This window comes from Ambystoma mexicanum, chromosome 5q, assembly GCF_040938575.1.
Source record: "Ambystoma mexicanum isolate Mex_15411 chromosome 5q, UKY_AmexF1_1, whole genome shotgun sequence".
Classification (NCBI taxonomy): domain Eukaryota; kingdom Metazoa; phylum Chordata; class Amphibia; order Caudata; family Ambystomatidae; genus Ambystoma; species Ambystoma mexicanum.
This window is the reverse complement of record NC_090933.1, coordinates 1,336,049,392-1,336,068,477: the sequence shown is the minus strand read 5'-3', so window position 1 is coordinate 1,336,068,477 and position 19,086 is coordinate 1,336,049,392. Positions and strand designations below refer to the sequence as shown.

The 19,086-nt window shown below is 48.6% G+C and overlaps 1 protein-coding gene across 2 annotated transcripts in view; it reads right to left on the bottom strand.

Moving 5' to 3' along the window:
• ADCK5 (aarF domain containing kinase 5) overlaps window positions 1–19,086 on the bottom strand; it is a 925,852-nt gene that overhangs the window by 660,825 nt on the left and 245,941 nt on the right. For both annotated transcript variants that reach the window (XM_069621949.1, XM_069621948.1), the window contains exon 5: window positions 19,007–19,082. In XM_069621949.1, the coding sequence (XP_069478050.1) occupies window positions 19,007–19,082 (76 nt within the window). The remainder of the gene's footprint in view (window positions 1–19,006; window positions 19,083–19,086) is intronic.

Here is a 19,086-nt window from a genome sequence, read left to right as displayed (position 1 = left end):
AAGGGCGAAGATCTCTTGAAGGACTTCCTGAGCTAGCTCCCACTCGTGGGAGACTGTGCTCTGCCTGCTCAGAGCGTCCGCTGTCAAGTTCTTCTCTCCGGCTAGGTGAACTGCCGATAGAGAGATTCCTTCTTGAATTGCCCAAAACCAGAGCTGCATCGCCTCTCTGCACAGGGGTAGTGATCCTACGCCTCCTCTTTTGTTGAGGTAATACATGGCCACCGTGTTGTCCGTCATTATCAGGACGTTTTTCCCTTGTACAGCTGGCAGGAACGCCTTCAGTGCAAGTCTGATGGCTCTCAGCTCTAACAGGTTGATATGTAGTCTGGACTCCGATGGTGTAACGCTCACCTGATTCCCGTAGAGGCGCCGGTCTTGACTGGGCGTATACCGTATTGTTAGGCAGAAACCTGTGCAGTTCCCTCTGGGACCACTGCAAAAGATTTAAGACTACAGGTGTTGGCAGTAAACCCACTTGGTAGCAGTCTGCACCGCACAGATTCACTGTGGTAGCTGTGGCTGAGCAGTCAGACTTCCCTCAAGAAGAGTTAGGCAGTATACAGATGATACATAATAGGTACAGAGGTACAATAGCACAAGCAAACACTGACCAGAGCTAGGTGTAAAAGTATAAACTTATTTATTAAAGGTACACTCCTAAATTACACTAGCACATTAGAAAAGATAAGAAAGTCCAACACAGTTACTATTACTCATATGTACATCCCTAATCGTTTGTTGGACAATTCTAAGTTAACACCACTTATTTCCAACCAGAGGTGAGCGCTTAACGTTAGATGGTACTCCAACAAGTATTACCAAAAGTGAGGGAAAAGGCAGAAATAAAGAGAGCAATTAGGTAAAACACTTTTCACATAAGGTTAGCAAAGACAGTCAATAGTGGAACAAGGGAAATTAGTTTGGGGCCCGCGTTAGAGGGAGCCAGGCAAAAATGTGCCCAAGATCACACAAGTTTTTGCAGGTGAGTAGAAAACGGTTTTACTATGGTTCTGAAAAGTTTAGTTAGGGTGTCCCAGACCTACCCAGGTTCGAGAGCCGAGGGCTAAATCTACCCCGTACAATCGGTGGCAAGGGAGGCCGGGCGGAACACAGTACCTTTAAAAGGAAAGATTCCTCCAGCGGTGGTAGTCGTTCCTGGTAGTGGGTGCAAGTCGCGGCGTCGTCCCGAGGAAGAGGTGATCTCGACGGGGAGGAAGGCTGCAGGTCGTTGCACTACCAGGGATGAGGCCAGCCGTGGAGTTCTCCGGTCACAAAGGATTTTTACCCCTCTTTCGCGGTTGAGGTAAAAAGTGGTATCCCAGTTGCCGGGGTGCTTGGCATAGGCCAGGCGGCCACGAGATGCTTCGGGACGGCGAAAAGAAGGCAGCAACTGGTTGTCCCCACCAGTTAAGGGAAGAAGACTCTCCGGCGGGAGATCTCCTCTGTCGTCGGGAAAAGTGGTGAGACGATTCTGCAGGGCTTCACCGGTGGTGTCGTCTTGGCAGGTCGGCTCGGCTTCTCCCTCTTTGGCTTCTTAGGTCCTGTGGCGACTTCTGAAGAACCAGTCCCAAAAACCCTGCTTTTATGCAGCAAACCCCCATTCATACAGCCTAGCTGTCACTCAAACATGCTAAGTGGTGAGCGGGGTGGCTCACCACTTGGGCCAATCACACTAGAGTGCGACCTGAGTTGGCAAGGCAACTCGGTCCAGGGTGCCTACACCCCCTGTGGTACCCAGACAGAATGGCACCACTTTGGAGGGCTTCTGTGCAGAAGCCCGCCAAAAGTGGAACAAAGGCTCGACTCGGGTTCAGGGTTACTGAAGTGAACCTAGACGCCATTTTGGCGGCGAGTTCCGGCAAAAAATCCCAACCGGTGAATTTATATTAAATAAATAAACCGGCAGTATCTTTAACATTGCACCAAAAAGTGGTGCATCAAAAACCAATGGGAAATCCCATTGGGAAATATTCCGGTGGAATATTTCCGTGGTATCCACTGCCACCAGCCAGAACTCGGCGAGGGGGGACGGGACAGTACCCCCTCGACAACAGACCCAGGGGCAATCTAATTGCCCCTACCAGTACTTCCACAGTAAGATGGTTTGTACTGGTTAAGTTCCTAAGTTAAGACTAGTAAAGTCAATGGTAACTTTACAGACCCAGGGAGACAGTAGTCAGTCCCAGGGTGTGGAGTCTATGTTTGGGGGTCTCTAAGACACCCCTGTGCTACTGCACTGAGGGTGCTGTGTAACACACATTCAAAAACCAATGATGGCCCCCCAGCCCATAAGCACATAGCAAGTCACAGAGAACACTCTCAAGTCATGTCCAAGAGTGAGGATAAAAGAGTCTCACTCTTGGCAGGAGAAAAAAATAAACCCCACAAAATCCAGCAAAGCTGCTGGGGGACTCACTAGGTTAGGAAATTCAGCCTAAACAGAGAATTCTTCCTAACACTCGCCCCCCCAGACTAAGGGACAGGAGGATTTAATCCACTCCTGGATGAACCTCATACCTCTAGTCGATGACATACATCCTAGAGAGTCCATCAGCATTTTGATGGTGACACCCTGACCTGTGCTCAATGGTGAAATCAAACCCTTGGAGGCAGATTGACCATCTCAATAGTTTTGGATTTTCCCCTTTCATTTGCATTAACCATCTCAAGGGTTGGTGGTCAGTCTGAATGACAAAAGTAGAACCATACATGTATGGCCTAAACTTCTTCAGTGCCCACACAATAGCAAAGCATTCTCTTTCGATTGTTGCCCACCTTGTTTCAGGATCCTTCAGTTTTCTACTATGAAGCAAATGGGGTGTTCCCTACCCTTCTCATCCAGTTGGCTAAGAACTGCACCTATACCTACATTGGAAGCATCAGTTTGTACAATGAAAGTTTGGTGGTAGTCAGGAGCTCTGAGTACTGGAGCTTGGCAGAGAGCTTTCTTCAGGTTTTCAAAGGCCTGATTGCATTCCTCAGTCCATTTGACCTTCTTAGGGAATTTTGGAGAGGAGATCACATTCAGAGGAGAAGCTATGGTCCCATAGTTCTCCATGAAATTCCTGTAGTACCCAGTGAGGCCTAAGAAGGCTCTCACCTGGGTCTGAGTAGTAGGTGTTGTCCAATTTTGCACAGCTTCAATCTTGCTGAGCAAAGGCCTTATTTCTCCACCTCCTACCTCATGTCCAAGGTAGACCACTTTACTCTGACCAATTTGGCACTTGCTTGCCTTTATGGTCAGATTGGCCTGCTCAAGAGCCTGCAAAACATGTCCTAAGTGGGTCACATGTTCTGCCCAGGAGTGGCTGAAGACTGCAATGTCATCCAAGTATGCCATGCAGAAGTCCTCCATCCCAGCTAGAACTTGGTTCACCATCCTTTGGAATGTTGCAGGTGCATTTTTCAGTCCAAAAGGCATAACCTTGAATTGGTATAGGCCAACTGGGGTAGAAAATGCAGTTTTCTCCTTGGCATGGTCTGTCAGGGCTATTTGCCAATAGCCTGACGTAAGGTCCAGTGTGCTGAGGTACTTGGCTGCACCAAGTTTATCCACCAACTCATCTGTCCTTGGCAAAGGGTGGGCATCAGTCTTGGTGACTGCATTAAGAGCTCTATAGTCCACACAGAATCTCAACTCTTTGGATCCTGCCTTTGGTACTAACACCACTGGGCTAGACCATGGACTAGTAGAGGGCTCCATTACCCCGAGATCAAGCATCTTCTTTACCTCACCTTTGATGTGGGTTCTGACATGTTCTGACATTCTATATCCTCTGCTTTTGACTGGCAGACAGTCACCAGTGAGTATCTCATGCTGTCCCCAAGGGGTCAAGCCTGGTGAAAGTGAGAACAGGGGGGCAAACTGATTTAACATCGCTTTGCACTCCTCCTGTTGCTCAGGGGTCAGATCTGAAGAGAGATTAACTCCTTCAACCTTTTCGTCCAAAGGTAAGCCTCTCAGGAGGTCAGGTAGAGCGTCACTCTCCTCCTCCTCTTCCGATGAAGCTAGAAGCAATGCTCCTACTTCTGGTCTAGAGACATAGGCTTTGAGGCGGTTGGTGTGGAAGACTCTGGGAGCTTCCCTGGGTTTGCCCAGATCCACCAGATAGTTGACCTCTCCAAGTTTTCCCACAACCTTGAAGGGTCCCATCCATTTGTCTTGCAAGGCCCTCTGCCTTGTCGGGAGCATAACTAGAACTAGCTGGTCTTGAGTAAACTCAACCATGTTAGCCTTCTGATCATGCCAATGTTTGATCAGAGCTTGGCCAGCTTTCAAGTTATCACTTGCTTCTGCCATCATGTGTGACATTCTCCTTCGGAGACCTATCACATAGTCAGTCACTCTGACTGGCTTGGGGGAAGGAGCACTCTCAAACCCCTCCTTAATCAGGGCCAAGGGGCCTCTGACGGGATGGCCATAGAGAAGTTCAAAGGGAGAATAACCTACTCCCTCCTGAGGGACTTCCCTATAAGCAAATAGAAGGCATGGCAGTAGAAGGTCCCACTTCTTCTTAAGGGGTTCTTCTAAGGCACCTATCATGCTCTTCATGGTTCTGTTAAATCTTTCTACCAACCCGTTTGTCTGAGGGTGGTAGGCGGTTGAGAACTTGTAGGTAACTCCGCAGGTTTTCCACATGGCTTTCATGTAGTTGGACATAAAATTTGTCCCCCTGTCAGAGATCACCTCCTTAGGAAACCCAACCCTGGTAAAGATACCAAGGAGGGCCTTAGCCACAGCCTGAGCCGTAACAGTCCTCATAGGAATTGCCTCAGGGTACCTAGTAGCATGGTCTACTACAACAAGGATAGACCTGTTGCCTGAGGGGGTTGGGGGATCAAGGGGACCAACAATGTCAATCCCTACCCTCTCAAATGGGACTCCCACAACTGGGAGAGGCACTAAAGGTGCCACATTCTTGGAACCAACCTTACCAGAAGTCTGGCAGGTATGGCAGCTCCTGCAATACCTATCTACTTCAGCCCCCATTTTTGGCCAATAGAAGTAGAGAGAGAGCCTTTCCTTGGTCTTCTTGAAACTCAAGTGACCAGCCAAAGGAATCTTGTGGGCTAGTTGCAAGAACTGTTGTCTGTTCTCTTGGGGCACTACCAGGCGTTGGTATGCTCCAGGTTCAGATTTGGTTGGTTCACTGTAGAAGAGGCCATCTTCCCAGTGTAACCTATACTTCCCAGGCTCTTGCCCATCAGCCTGAGAAGCTCCCTGCTGGCGGAGACCCTCCAGAGTTGGACATTCTCTTTGTCCCTTACGGAAAGCTGTCCTGCTGGGTCCACCTTCTGCCAGTAAAGACTGCAGCTCAGGATGGTCAGCCGGGTCCAGGTCTCCAATAAGTTCTGGACCTCCTTCTAGCTCTTCTGCAGAGTCTAGTTCAACCAAACAGGGTTGTACCTCCCTCTCAGCCTCAGCTGGAGGTGGAGTTACAGGTGTAACTTTGGACAACCTCGGGGAAGTCCTTGTTGGAAGCACTGGAGTGCTTGCTGTAGGTTTTTTTCTAGGAGTCTTGGGTTGCCCCTTTGCTCCTGATCTGGCAGTTACTGCAGTAAGTTGCTCCAGTGGGAGAGGAGTGATTTCTGTCATCATCTCCTGAGATAAACCTCGCAGGGTTTTCTCTCTTGCAGACTTGGTGAGCTCCCGTAACCTTTTACTAGGAGGTCTGGGGGTATGTGACACAACTCCAAGAGCTTTCAGGTCATTTCCCAGCAGAACTCTTCCTGGCACTTCACATTGTATACTGACAGGTATCTTCACAGCCATATCATTACACTGGATGAGAACTGGTAACTGGGGACACATCTGCACAGGCCCTCCAGCTAACTTGGTGAGGCATTTGGGTGCCTTAGCAACATCCTCTGCCTTGAAAAATGATTCATCCACCACAGTTATGCTGGCCCCAGTGTCCCTGATGGCAGGGGTCTCCTGACCATTCACGTGGACACTGTCCTTATAATACTCTTTAGTACTATCTGGGATAGAATTATACACATCTAAATTTTGTTGTTCCCACAACCCCAGAGAGACTAAAGAAACACTGGCTGAGACTCCAGTGGGTTCATCAGCCAGTAGTAGAAAGTTTCCACTTGCCATAGTGACTTCCTCCTCTGGAGCGAAGGCTAAGGAGACAAGTTGGACCCCGGAAGGTTTACCCTTACATCTGGGATCTCCTTTCACATGGTCAGTAGCCTTACAAACATAACAGGCCCCAAGGTCCTTTGGAATGGAGGCTTGTTCTGACCTTCTTCTGGTTTAGCACCAGAAGGTATACTACTCTGCTGTGGTTTCCCAGGTGGCTTACCCTTATGGTTTTGTTTGGGGCCCTCTTTGGAATTAGGATTATTAGAATTCTCTTTGGAGTCTTTCTTAGGCTGTCTTCCCTCATCCTTCTTCTGAGTTACCCCAGAATCCTTGTGAGTATCCCTGTTGGCAACCCACAAGTCAGCAGCCTTAGCTAGTTTCCTAGGATCTAATTCCTGTGAATCAGCCAAGTGCTGTCTGAGCTCAGGAGAGCAGGCATCATAAATTGACTCCATCATTACAAGATTTCTCATTCCTTCATAAGTGTTCACCTTGTAACCCTTAATCCATCCCTCTAAGTTTTTCAACCCTTCACACACCCAGGTAGCCCAAGGGGTACCATCATGCTTTTTGAGGCTCCTAAACCTCTTAAGATACTGGGAAGGGGTCTTCCCAAACCTAGCTATCAAAGCTAGTTTCACACATTCATACTCTTTCCTATCCTCCTCCCCCAACTCCATTACCACATCAGTTGCAACAGGGGGAAGCCTAGAGAACAACCAGGTGAGTAACTCATTACCTGTGATGTTCTGGAGCCCATGATTATACTCAAACATAGACAACCAATCTAACACATCCAACTTGCTCATACATACCAATCAATTCCTTAGGCATCCGGGGTCTTTTAGGACTGGAACTTCTAGAGGAGCCAGAGAGAGAAGCATTCTCAACAGACAATTTCTTCATTTCTAGCTCATACTTGAGCTCCATTTCCCTTAGCCTTAGTTCTTTGTCAGTTTGAGCATTAAGTTTCTTGTACTCTAATTCAAGTTTCATTTTCTCCAGTTCAAAGTATTGAGGGCTAAATGTGGGACCTGGCAAAGGTCCAGTAGGTACAGCTGGTAGAGCAGACAGAGGCCTAGAGGGACTATCTACAAGAGTTTCATCCTCCGCTTCTGGTTCTGACCCAAGATCATCAATACTTTGTTCCATATCAAGATCATTGCTGCTTTCTACATTTGCTGGAGTGATAGGTTCCTCTGGACCATCCTCCAGACTTTGGTTTTCTAACAACCTTTCTATTAGCTCTATTTTCTTTCCTTTAGTCATGAGATTCTTATGCTTACAGAGAAGTCTTAGACAATCAGCAGTTTTTGTAGCAAGGGACTCTTGACTATAACTTTCCATAGTAGACAGGTTAAAAATGACTTCTTCTTTCTTGTGCTTAAGCTTTGTGGTTAGTTGCACTAAGGTATCTCAAAAGTACTCTAAAGTGTATACTCAATACAGATCCCACCGCTGTACACCAGTGTTAGGCAGAAACCTGTGCAGTTCCCTCTGGGACCACTGCAAAAGATTTAAGACTACAGGTGTTGGCAGTAAACCCACTTGGTAGCAGTCTGCACCGCACAGATTCACTGTGGTAGCTGTGGCTGAGCAGTCAGACTTCCCTCAAGAAGAGTTAGGCAGTATACAGAGGATACATAATAGGTACAGAGGTACAATAGCACAAGCAAACACTGACCAGAGCTAGGTGTAAAAGTATAAACTTATTTATTAAAGGTACACTCCTAAATTACACTAGCACATTAGAAAAGATAAGAAAGTCCAACACAGTTACTATTACTCATATGTACATCCCTAATCGTTTGTTGGACAATTCTAAGTTAACACCACTTATTTCCAAGCAGAGGTGAGCGCTTAACGTTAGATGGTACTCCAACAAGTATTACCAAAAGGGAGGGAAAAGGCAGAAATAAAGAGAGCAATTAGGTAAAACACTTTTCACATAAGGTTAGCAAAGACAGTCAATAGTGGAACAAGGGAAATTAGTTCGGGGCCCGCGTTAGAGGGAGCCAGGCGAAAATGTGCCCAAGATCACACAATGTCACAAGTTTTTGCAGGTGAGTAGAAAACGGTTTTACTATGGTTCTAAAAAGTTTAGTTAGGGTGTCCCAGACCTACCCAGGTTCGAGAGCCGAGGGCTAAATCTACCCCGTACAATCGGTGGCAAGGGAGGCCGGGCGGAACACAGTACCTTTAAAAGTGGAAAGATTCCTCCAGCGGTGGTAGTCGTTTCTGGTAGTGGGTGCAAGTCGCGGCGTCGTCCCGAGGAAGAGGTGATCTCGACGGGGAGGAAGGCTGCAGGTCGTTGCACTACCAGGGATGAGGCCAGCCGTGGAGTTCTCCGGTCACAAAGGATTTTTACCCCTCTTTCGCGGTTGAGGTAAAAAGTGGTATCCCGGTTGCCGGGGTGCTTGGCACAGGCCAGGCGGCCACGAGATGCTTTGGGTCGGCGAAAAGAAGGCAGCAACTGGTTGTCCCCACCAGTTAAGGGAAGAAGACTCTCCGGCGGGAGATCTCCTCTGTCGTCGGGAAAAGTGGTGAGACGATTCTGCAGGGCTTCACCGGTGCTGTCGTCTTGGCAGGTCGGCTCGGCTTCTCCCTCTTCGGCTTCTTAGGTCCTGTGGCGACTTCTGAAGAACCAGTCCCAAAAACCCTGCTTTTATGCAGCAAACCCCCATTCATACAGCCTAGCTGTCACTCAAACATGCTAAGTGGTGAGCGGGGTGGCTCACCACTTGGGCCAATCACACTAGAGTGCGACCTGAGTTGGCAAGGCAACTCGGTCCAGGGTGCCTAAACCCCCTCCCACACCCCCTGTGGTACCCAGACAGAATGGCACCACTTTGGAGGGCTTCTGTGCAGAAGCCCGCCAAAAGTGGAACAAAGGCTCGACTCGGGTTCAGGGTTACTGAAGTGAACCTAGACGCCATTTTGGCGGCGAGTTCCGGCAAAAAATCCCAACCGGTGAATTTATATTAAATAAATAAACCGGCGGTATCTTTAACATTGCACCAAAAAGTGGTGCATCAAAAACCAATGGGAAATTGGTGGAATATTTCCGTGGTATCCACTGCCACCAGCCAGAACTCAGCGAGGGGGGACGGGACAGTACCCCCTCGACAACAGACCCAGGGGCAATCTAATTGCCCCTACCAGTACTTCCACAGTAAGATGGTTTGTACTGGTTAAGTTCCTAAGTTAAGACTAGTAAAGTCAATGGTAACTTTACAGACCCAGGGAGACAGTAGTCAGTCCCAGGGTGTGGAGTCTATGTTTGGGGGTCTCTAAGACACCCCTGTGCTACTGCACTGAGGGTGCTGTGTAACACACATTCAAAAACCAATGATGGCCCCCCAGCCCATAAGCACATAGCAAGTCACAGAGAACACTCTCAAGTCATGTCCAAGAGTGAGGATAAAAGAGTCTCACTCTTGGCAGGAGAAAAAAATAAACCCCACAAAATCCAGCAAAGCTGCTGGGGGACTCACTAGGTTAGGAAATTCAGCCTAAACAGAGAATTCTTCCTAACACGTATCTTCAAAGGTGATGTGTAACACACGGCTGGCTCTTTGGGCTCAACCTCTGGGCACTGTATGTCTGACTCGAAGGGTAAGATGTCTTAGGTAAGTGAACGCCGTGCTCTCCATCTGCCTCGGGGCAGGGTGCTGTAACCAGTTTCTTCACTGGATAAGGGGAGCAGGCCTCTTGACTTCAGAGGACTGCTGTCCGTCGTTTACTGCACGAACGGTAAGTTTCGAGTAATTCTAATGTCTTTAAAGTCTTTAGTAATGATGTCTCTTGTTTTGCATGGTTCCGGCGATGGTGGATGACGGGCTGAAGTGAAATGAAGATGGAGCCCGTGTGATGAATAGAAGCGCCTGGAAGCACGTAAGTAAGCGCTTGTTGCCTGCTTCACGATGCGCTCTAACTGTCTTTTTATTTTGCAGGTACAAGTTCGGAGCGGCTGCAGGGTGCCGGAATACCCACTGGGTTAGATGTGGAAAGGAGTATTGGCACGTGAGTATTAAAGTTCCCCAATGTCTTTAAACGCACCTTGTTTTGTCTTTCAGATGCGGGATGCAGCGCCGAAGGCCTCCGGAGCGTGCAAAGAGTTGGTAAGCTTTTGTCTTTCAGATGCCGGAATGCAGTGTGAAGACCTCCGGAGCGCACGAAGAGTAGGTAAGCCTTTGTCTTTCAGATGTCGGAATGCAGCGCGAGGCGTTGGTGACAGCCGATGGACCAGGTAAGTGAAGAGCTGTCACTGAAGACCGTAATGCTAACCTGTTCTTTCTTGTCTTTATAGGTGTTGCTGAAGACTGGATTCAGGATGGTAAGCCTTTTTCCTTAGGCCCAGGATCAGATGCAGAAGACACGATGAGCGTTCTGCTGCAGAGGATGCAGAATAACACAAAGCAAGATTCATCCATCGGGTGTGGTTTAAATAGCCTCCTGTAGTGCTTAGGTGTCTCCTTCCACAGCCACGCCTAGGTAAGAAAAGAGTTCCTGCTTTCCAGAAGAGTTCCAGTGTTCTGAACCTAGGGAGTGGCTCCTGCCCCACCCAACAGGAAAAGTAGTTCCAAACAGAAGAGGATCAGAGGCTCAACTGGCAGGCAAGTAAGCAGCATGGTCTGCTGCAGGTAAGTCCACCCAAGCATTATGAGCCCAGCGCTTCCAGCGCTGGGACTGGGCATATTTATGAGCCTGGTGCCACTGGCGCCAGGACTGGGTCCAAAAGGTCCCAATTGGGACTGGTTGGCACTCGGAACCTGGGTTATGGATCTGCTTCCAAGGGAGTTGGGAAAACCCTGACCTTTTGGAAGCAGAGATCATGACAGATGGAGACCAACGACCGCTGATGGTCAAGTCGTTGGCGTGGGCTCCCCACCCCGTGAGTGAGGCATCCGTGACTACTGTTATCTCCGGCCAGGGTTGCCAAAACTGTTCTCCTTTCAGAATGTTCTCCTGACAGGCCCACCACTGAAGGTCTCGAGCCACCCTGTCGGGAACCTGAAGAAGATCTGTCATTCTCCCTGAGAATTGTGACCACTGAGTCCTCAGTGCCCACTGGAGGGATCTCATTCTCAGGCGAGCCTCTGGCACTAGGAAAATGCAGGATGCCATGAGGCCTAGCAACCTCAAAAAGTCGAAGGCTGGGAGACGTTGGGCATGTTGGAACTTGGTTACCATCTGTAGAATATCTTGAGCCCTCACCTCTGGTGGCGAGGCTTTTCCCAGGGAAGTGTCCAGGATCGCTCCTATGAACTGGAGTCTCTGCGATGGTATCATTTGTGACTTCTTTAAATTGAGGGAGAAGCCCAGTCTGTGAAGGGAGTGGCACACGTGATTTAGCTGGATATGAGCTTGTTCCGAAGAAACAGCTCTGATCAACCGTCTAGGTAGGGGTAGACGTGAATCCCTTCCCTCCTTAGACTTGCCGCCACTACCGACATTAACTTGGTGAAGACCCTCGGGGCTGAGGTCAGCCCAAATGGCAGCACTCGAAATTGATAGTGAGAGTTGCCAATTGCGAACCTCAGGTATTTCCTGTGTTTGAGATGGATAGGCACATGGAAATAAGCGTCCTGAAGGTCCAGAGATACCAACCAGTCCTGGAACTGAAGGGCCTGGAGGATCTGAGAAAGAGTGACCATCTTGAATTTGTCTTTCCTGAGGAATTTGTTCAATTCTCGCAAGTCCACGATGGGTCTCAGTCCTCCGTCTTTCTTTGGAATGAGAAAGTAAGGGGAGTACCAGCCCTTATTCCTCTCCGCTACAGGTACCGGTTCTATGGCACCTTTCTCTAGCAGGTCCAAAATTTCCTGCAAGAGGAGCGGATCTGGAGCTTTCTGAGAGCTGATCCCCGGTGGATGTCTCTGAGGTATAAGTAGGAAAGGTAGGCAGTAACCTTGGGCAACTGTCTCCAATGCCCAAGCATCTGACGTGATAGCCTGCCATACCGCCAGATGTTGACTCAACCTGCCTCCTACAGGTGTCCTGTGAGGGAAGTCTTCAGAGTGGTTTTGGAGCGGCTGATGCAGATGCCGATGGTAAAGAGGCACCTGCTGTTGCTGTGGCTTTTGAATATCTACCCCGTCCACCTTGGGTAGTTCTTCTTTGTCCCCTTTGAGCCGGTCATCCTCTACCTCTTCCGAATGCGGAGTAGAAGCGAAAAGACTTGCCCCTCGCAGAGGTTCCTGTGGGACGAAAAGGTGTCTGATGGATTGCAGCGCCTAGGGATTTTGCTGCTGCTTTTGAAGTTTGCAGTTTCTCTAAACTGTCATCCGCCTTTTTCCCGAACAAAGAAGAGCCATCGAATGGCATGTTTAAGAGCCTGGCTTGCACATCTGGGGCAAAACCAGACTTTCTCAACCAAGCGAATCTCCTGGTTGTTGTACTTGCCGCCCAAGCTCTGCTGATACTGTCAGCCGAATCAATGCCCATCTGGAGGGATTCGCACATAGCGTCTTTACCGCCCTGTATAATATTCAGGAACGCATCCCTTTCTTCTCCCTCCGGGATGCAGTCAGCCGCTGTGGAAGCACACTCCCAAAGTGTATGGCTGAATCTAGCAAGGGTGCAAGTAGCATTAACAGATTTTAACGCCATGCTACATGCCGAAAAGACTTTCTTTGCCATAGCATCATATTTTTTATCGTCCCTGTCCTGTGGGACGGTAGGATAAGCCGTCTTGACATCGGTAGAGGATGCTGCCTGTACCACCAGACTTTCTGGGGATGGGTGTTTAGACAAAAACTCCGGGTCTGTAGAGGATACCCTGTACTTTGTAGACAGTTTTTTATTTACTGCTGGTACGACATCTGGGGTTTCCCAGTTCGTCATGATCTTCCTCTGAAGAGCTTTATGAAAAGGCACCACAGGATCCTCCTGTGGGCCTTTGTCAAGAATATCCGTGAGGTCATCTTGTTGGAAAGATTGTGAAGGTGCAGACCACCCCATAAACTCTGTGATCCTGGCCATTAAGGCTCTATAGGGGGTTTCAGCATGTTCCCCCGGGTCTGGCCTAGCAAACTCCACCTCAGGGGAGGTGTCTAACCCACTTGCCTCATGTAAGGAATCATGAAGATCCTTTAACCTGCGTTCTTCAGAGGAAAATTCCTCTCTAATTGGGGTTACAGGTCCCTGCAACTCAAATGTGTCTTCCTGTTCAGACAATTCACCCTCTTCCAATATTGAGGACATAGTTCTCAATTGTTCTGAACTCATAAAGGGTGTAAACCCCATTTCCAAGGCAGAGGGTGCCGAACTTGTCATAATCGGCCTCGAAAAAGTCGATGTCGTCGACGCCGAAGGCTTCGAGCGTGGCGTCGAAAACAAAGGCGGAGGCCTCGAAGACCTCGACCGAATTGGGATTCTACTCGACAATCTCGAAGCCATCGACGCTGAGGACCTGGGGATAGTCACTGGGTGTGTCGTAACCGTGACTTTTCTTGGCGTCGACACCGGTGTCGAAGCTGGCGTCGAGTCGACAGACTCGTGTGTCGAAGGTCCCTTCGACAACGGTGTCGAAGACATCGACCTCGACGGAACCTTCGTCGACGGCGTCGACGGAACCTTCGAGGAAGGTTTGGAGGTCATAGTCCTACTCGAGGGTTCGTGACGCGCTCGAGAGGTTTCCTTCGCCGGGTACTGCGACTCGCGGCCTTTTTGACCTTTGGGTCTTTCGACCAGAGCATCGCTCTCGGTAGTCTTCGAGGGGGTCGAGGCCACTTTCTCGAAGACACTCATCATATTTTTGCGGAATTCCTCCCATTCAGCCCGGGAACTATGTTTCGTGGGGCACGGAATTCTCTTTGGCGAAACAGAGGAAGAGGAAGACGCAGAAGGGGGATCTTCGACGTCTCCTCTTCGAGTGCTTCGATCTCGAGGAGTGATGAGACCCACTCCGAGATCTGGAGCGCGAATGGTGATGAGGAGACGAATGTCTCTACTTCGTCGACGAAGAAGAAGCTTTAAAAGTCTTACCTTTCTCCAGCTTCTCCCTACGCTCCTTCAGGGCCTTAGCTGTCATGGACATACAGTCCTCGCACTCCGAACAATGGTGTTCAGCTCCCAAACACCACAGACAAACTCTGTGAGGGTTGGTCAGCGACATCTTTTTCCCACAATCTCGGCATTTTTTGAAGCCGGATCGAGGAGTTGTCGGTTCCGACGAAGAAGCCATCGAGTACGGATCGAATAACTCGAGGTAAATAGGTTTAACCTGACAAAAACTGAGCAACGGTATTCCGAGGCACTGAGTAAGCGTGGAAAAACGGAACTGAGCAACGGGCGCTGCGCGCGGCCTTTATAGCCAGGATGACGTCGGCGTCGATACGGCGGCTGTCGAGGGACATCGACTCGGAGGACGTCGACGCGCAGCGCCCTCTAGAGAAAATTTTTTCCGAGGCCAGCAGAGCTGGAAGGAGATATTTAAGATGAGGAATACGTCGGAGGACACAATCCCTTCGAAACAGCCCTTCCTCGTGCACCAAGGCTTACAGGAATGCAGGTAGAGAGTTCCAACAGTAAACAAGGTTAGTGGCTAAGATCTGCTTTTATCCCCCTTGGGAGGTAGCGAGTGAAAAACACACCCACCCACATCAAATATCCTTCAAACTGAGAGGTGGTCGCAATAGGAAGTCCCCAAGATGGTGTTTATTTAAATAGGATGGTGGATGAACGGGAGGAAGGATGGTAGATAAGGGTAACCAAGCAGTAGATATGCAATTAAGTGGGCTATGCAGATTAAGAGTGTAGAAAGGCGATGGGTGGGGGTGGGAGGGTGGCCTTGGCAGACCATCCCTCCAAGCACACCCATGCATTCAGTAAGGGGCTCACACACAAAGGAATGGATCCACACTATCCCAGTCAGGCATCTGCATAGGCCAGTCAGAAATGGTTGCAGGCCAACTACAGCCCAAGTCCTGGCATACAGGCATCCAGTGGGCCAAAATGGCCACTTCCTCTTACATACACAGAGAGGGACATGGGCTAGTCATGTGATCGCCTCAGCTCTTTGAGCAAACAGAGATACCTTCCATTTTGGTGAATGGTGGAAAGTGGTCAAAAAGGACCCAGGCAGGTAAAAATGTGACGGTTACTTACCATAGTGACAACTAGGGATGTAACGGTATAACGGTATACCGTTAAAGATACCGTGAACCACATAACTGAACAATAATAACCATCACATTGTTTATACCGGCATACCATTTATACCGTTAAGTGTGCTTTTCAATCTGATTTGGAAAGGCTGCAGTAAGCAAGTGCTGCACAGTTTTGGTCTTGCACTGTTGGATATGCCATCTTCCAAGTAGTTTCAGTTGGAGCAGTTTTTAATGCCATTCCATAAACCACACGTGCCTGACACAAAATCAGTATGTTAGCAATAGGAAGAATAAATACAGTGCCAAGAAGGAAAAGGGTTTACTAAGGGTTGGCGGTTTGGGGTTTATATATTTATAATGATAATGTTTGCTAAACATATGACAATGGGGGAGTTCCCTGGTTCTATCATTGAATTTACATATAGTAAGTCACACTGCGGAATTCACTCATCTCTGTGGGTATTCCCTGCTGCCATACCAAAGGGTAACATGTCCTGATTACTGAAAACCTTTTGACCCGGAGCTAAAAGCCTAAATGGCCACTTAAGAAAAGCTATTCAGTTTGCTTTGCCAGTCGCAGCAGGGCACCCCCTCCTCCTCTCCACATGTGTGTTTGGTGGAAGCAAGGGGTTGCATTTCAGTGGAAAGTATGTTGAAAAGCCCAATTCTGGCCTTGGGTGCCTGGTTTTGTTTGTGATGATAAATCTGTCAATTTATGACCTTTTAGAAAACATTTCTTTAAATTGTTTAACTTCACCTGCTACACCGCGATAACCATGATATACCGTCATTTGGCAAGAAGGTTATCGTACCGCCATAAAACTTATATTGTGACACCCCTAGTGACAACTGTACTTCTAGTCCATAGTCCCCCTTCCTCCATACTTGTGCGAGATCCCACTCACTGGACTGGTCATGTTTCTGTGTGGATGTGGGTATGGGGCCATGCCCCTCCAAGTGCTGCCCACAGCCTGCCCCGCCAGTCCTTTTCCATCGTCTAGGCCATACCGGACTGATGTGTAGTTTAGCGGGCAGGTGGGAGGGCTACAGAAACAGACAAGCACATTAGCCACTATAGTGAGTAACTTCCTCTGACTTCCTTTCCATACCATACTTGTTGGAGAGGATCAAGCATTCAAACATTGAACAAGTGAGGTGGACTGATCCTGTACTACGAGGGTTATTCTGCAGGACACCTTGTGCAAGCCTGGCATCAGCCTGGGAAATGAGATCAGAAAGCATAAAGTCAGGCATAAAGTGAGACCTGTGTAGTAGGCCTGGTAATGACCTCCCAAGGAACACTCCTCTGAAAGGCTGAAGCATGAACCGCACGGGCATGATGCCCCTCAGGAGGCAACCCTTGGCATCTGAACCCTTCACCGATACAAGGGACTAATCATCTGCTGTTGTGGACTTGGAAGCCAACTGGCCACGACGGTGATCCCCGTAGAGGGCAGAGAGCCTTTCAGAGGACCAGACCTTGCTGGTCCTATCCAAATAAAACAGTGCCACATGGATGTCCAGATTATGCAGGTCCCACCAATGACTGATTGGGGAAAAACACTGGAACAGAAATCTCCTGGTTGATGTAAAAGTCATATATAACTGTAGGGAAAAGGGAGGGTGCGTAAGTAGCACCCTTTTGTCCTTATGGAATGTGGTAAAATGTTCAGCTGTAGAAAGGACCTGCAGCTCACTCCCCCTGCGTGCCTAAGTAATGGTCACCAAAAAGCAGGGGTTATTCCAGGCAACAAGACTAATCTCCACCATGGCCATAGGCTCAAATGGTTTGAGTCAGAGCGGTGAGCATGGCATTGAGACTACATCTATGACGGGGTCGCTCAAAAGGAGGGAACAGCCACTTGAGGCCATCGAAATGTAGTTCCTCCACTGCAGTGGAAGGGGAGGATAGACCTTCATTGGCTTGGTTTGGATCAGCCTCTGAGAAGGCAAAAATGAAGACTTGGTTCACAGATAAGACGAAGTGGAAGAGCAGGTCGAGAAGCACCTGACGTGATGACTCCACTTTCAAAGGGCTGGATGCTCAGACCAGCCAGTCATTGAGGTGAGGATACATATGGATGCTTCCTTGAATGAGAAGGGCTGCCAGTGCAGACACCATCTTTGCAAACACACGGGGGGACGCATTGAGCCCAAACGGGAGCACTTCATACTGCAATTGCCTCTTCCAGAATGAAACCGGCAGAAAGACGATGGGGCTTCCAGATTCACAGCGCAGATCGGATCTGTGTCTGCATGATCATCTTGAATTGTTCCATAGGTAAATTAAGAAGGACAGGTCCAGGATGGTGCGCAGGCCTGTTTGAATGTTCTTCAGCACTACATCTACTGCCTGGATGGCCAGCAACCTCTGTACCTTAGAAGGTGAAGAAAGCATTCGCAACTGCAGTAGTGGAGGCCTTCAGCGTGCGAGCAGAGACAGAGGAAGGTTATCCTGGTGACAGAGGACCCTCCTCCTTTCCCTCTACCCAGATTCCATTGCTCTTGCATTCTTGACATCACAGAATGTGCCCAACAACAACCTGAGACAGCCCTTATGCTCCTGCCCCTGCCCCAACCTCTTCCCTTTCATCAGGTTAAAATCTCACACAAAATAAGACAGCGTCTATATTATTAATCCGTCGTAACATACTAGTTGCCCTTTATGGATATGCAGAGCGTGCAAACCTAACCAATGGCTGGACATCACAATGTTGGGCAAGCCTCCACATGGCTCGTAGAGAACTGTGCGCAGATAAAGTACCAATTCTTCTCTAAATTTGTGTTGAATGGAGGGAGACGTTTCCCTTCAAGACACCATTTAGTGTTATTCAATCAAATTCATTTGAAGAATATTGGCCAAGGGACAGTTGTGAAAGACTCCTTTCCATTCAGCCCCTGTGCCAAACAAGTGCCATTCTCACAAGGCGCCTGATATCCGGTGAACCCTAAAAGCAGTTTGCCTTAAAAGGGGAGGTATACGAACTTTGGGAGTGGAGGTTGAAGGTACTTTGGGTAGGGAAACCCCATCAGTATCTACCAAAAACCCAGCAATGTTTTGAGGTTGTTAATTTAAGATATCCCTTTTTGCAAGCCATTATAATAAAGCCATGCTGCAAACCACCTTGTAGTTTCATGAGTGCATTGATCCCGTGACACTGTGCAATGGTGTCGATCTTCAAGCAGAGAGAAAACTAACTAATGGAAAGTGTGGTTTAAGGACAGACCTATCCAGGAATTCTGGTCAGGAAGTGCATCTGCTGAGTTTCTGAATGGTTAATCTCCTTCTTGTGGTAAAAACTGTGCTCCTGGCCTACTTACCCCCATACTGGGAGAATGCGCCTCCCCCCGCCCCCTCCCATGTACTGGAGGACGTAGCGGCCGATCTGCATTAGCAAATTACTCCATCGGCTATTTCATCCACTTTTATTTCAATTTGTATTTACTTTATCCTACTACAACCACTAACTACCCAGCAGCAAGAAATACCTCCAACGACTCATCGTAATCATTCTAACACTGAGTGCATCCCCACAAAGTGCCCTCACATTCATCACCCAATCATGAACCTCATCCCTCCTTCCATGCACTCCCACTTAACCAATCACCAATCTAATTCCAACTCTATGCAGTCACACAGACACAGTCACCAGATTTAATCTGTTGATGTACCCACACATCCATCACCCAATCAGCTACCTCCTTTAGGATACATTAAATCACACTCATCCCATCAACCATACATTCCATTCCATCAACCATACATTCCATTCCATTATAGTACAGTAACATATGAACCCACCTCATCGATTCCATTTAATTTCACATTGGCGGTCCACCAATAATCGACAGAAATTTGCATTCCAACTGACAATGCCCTGC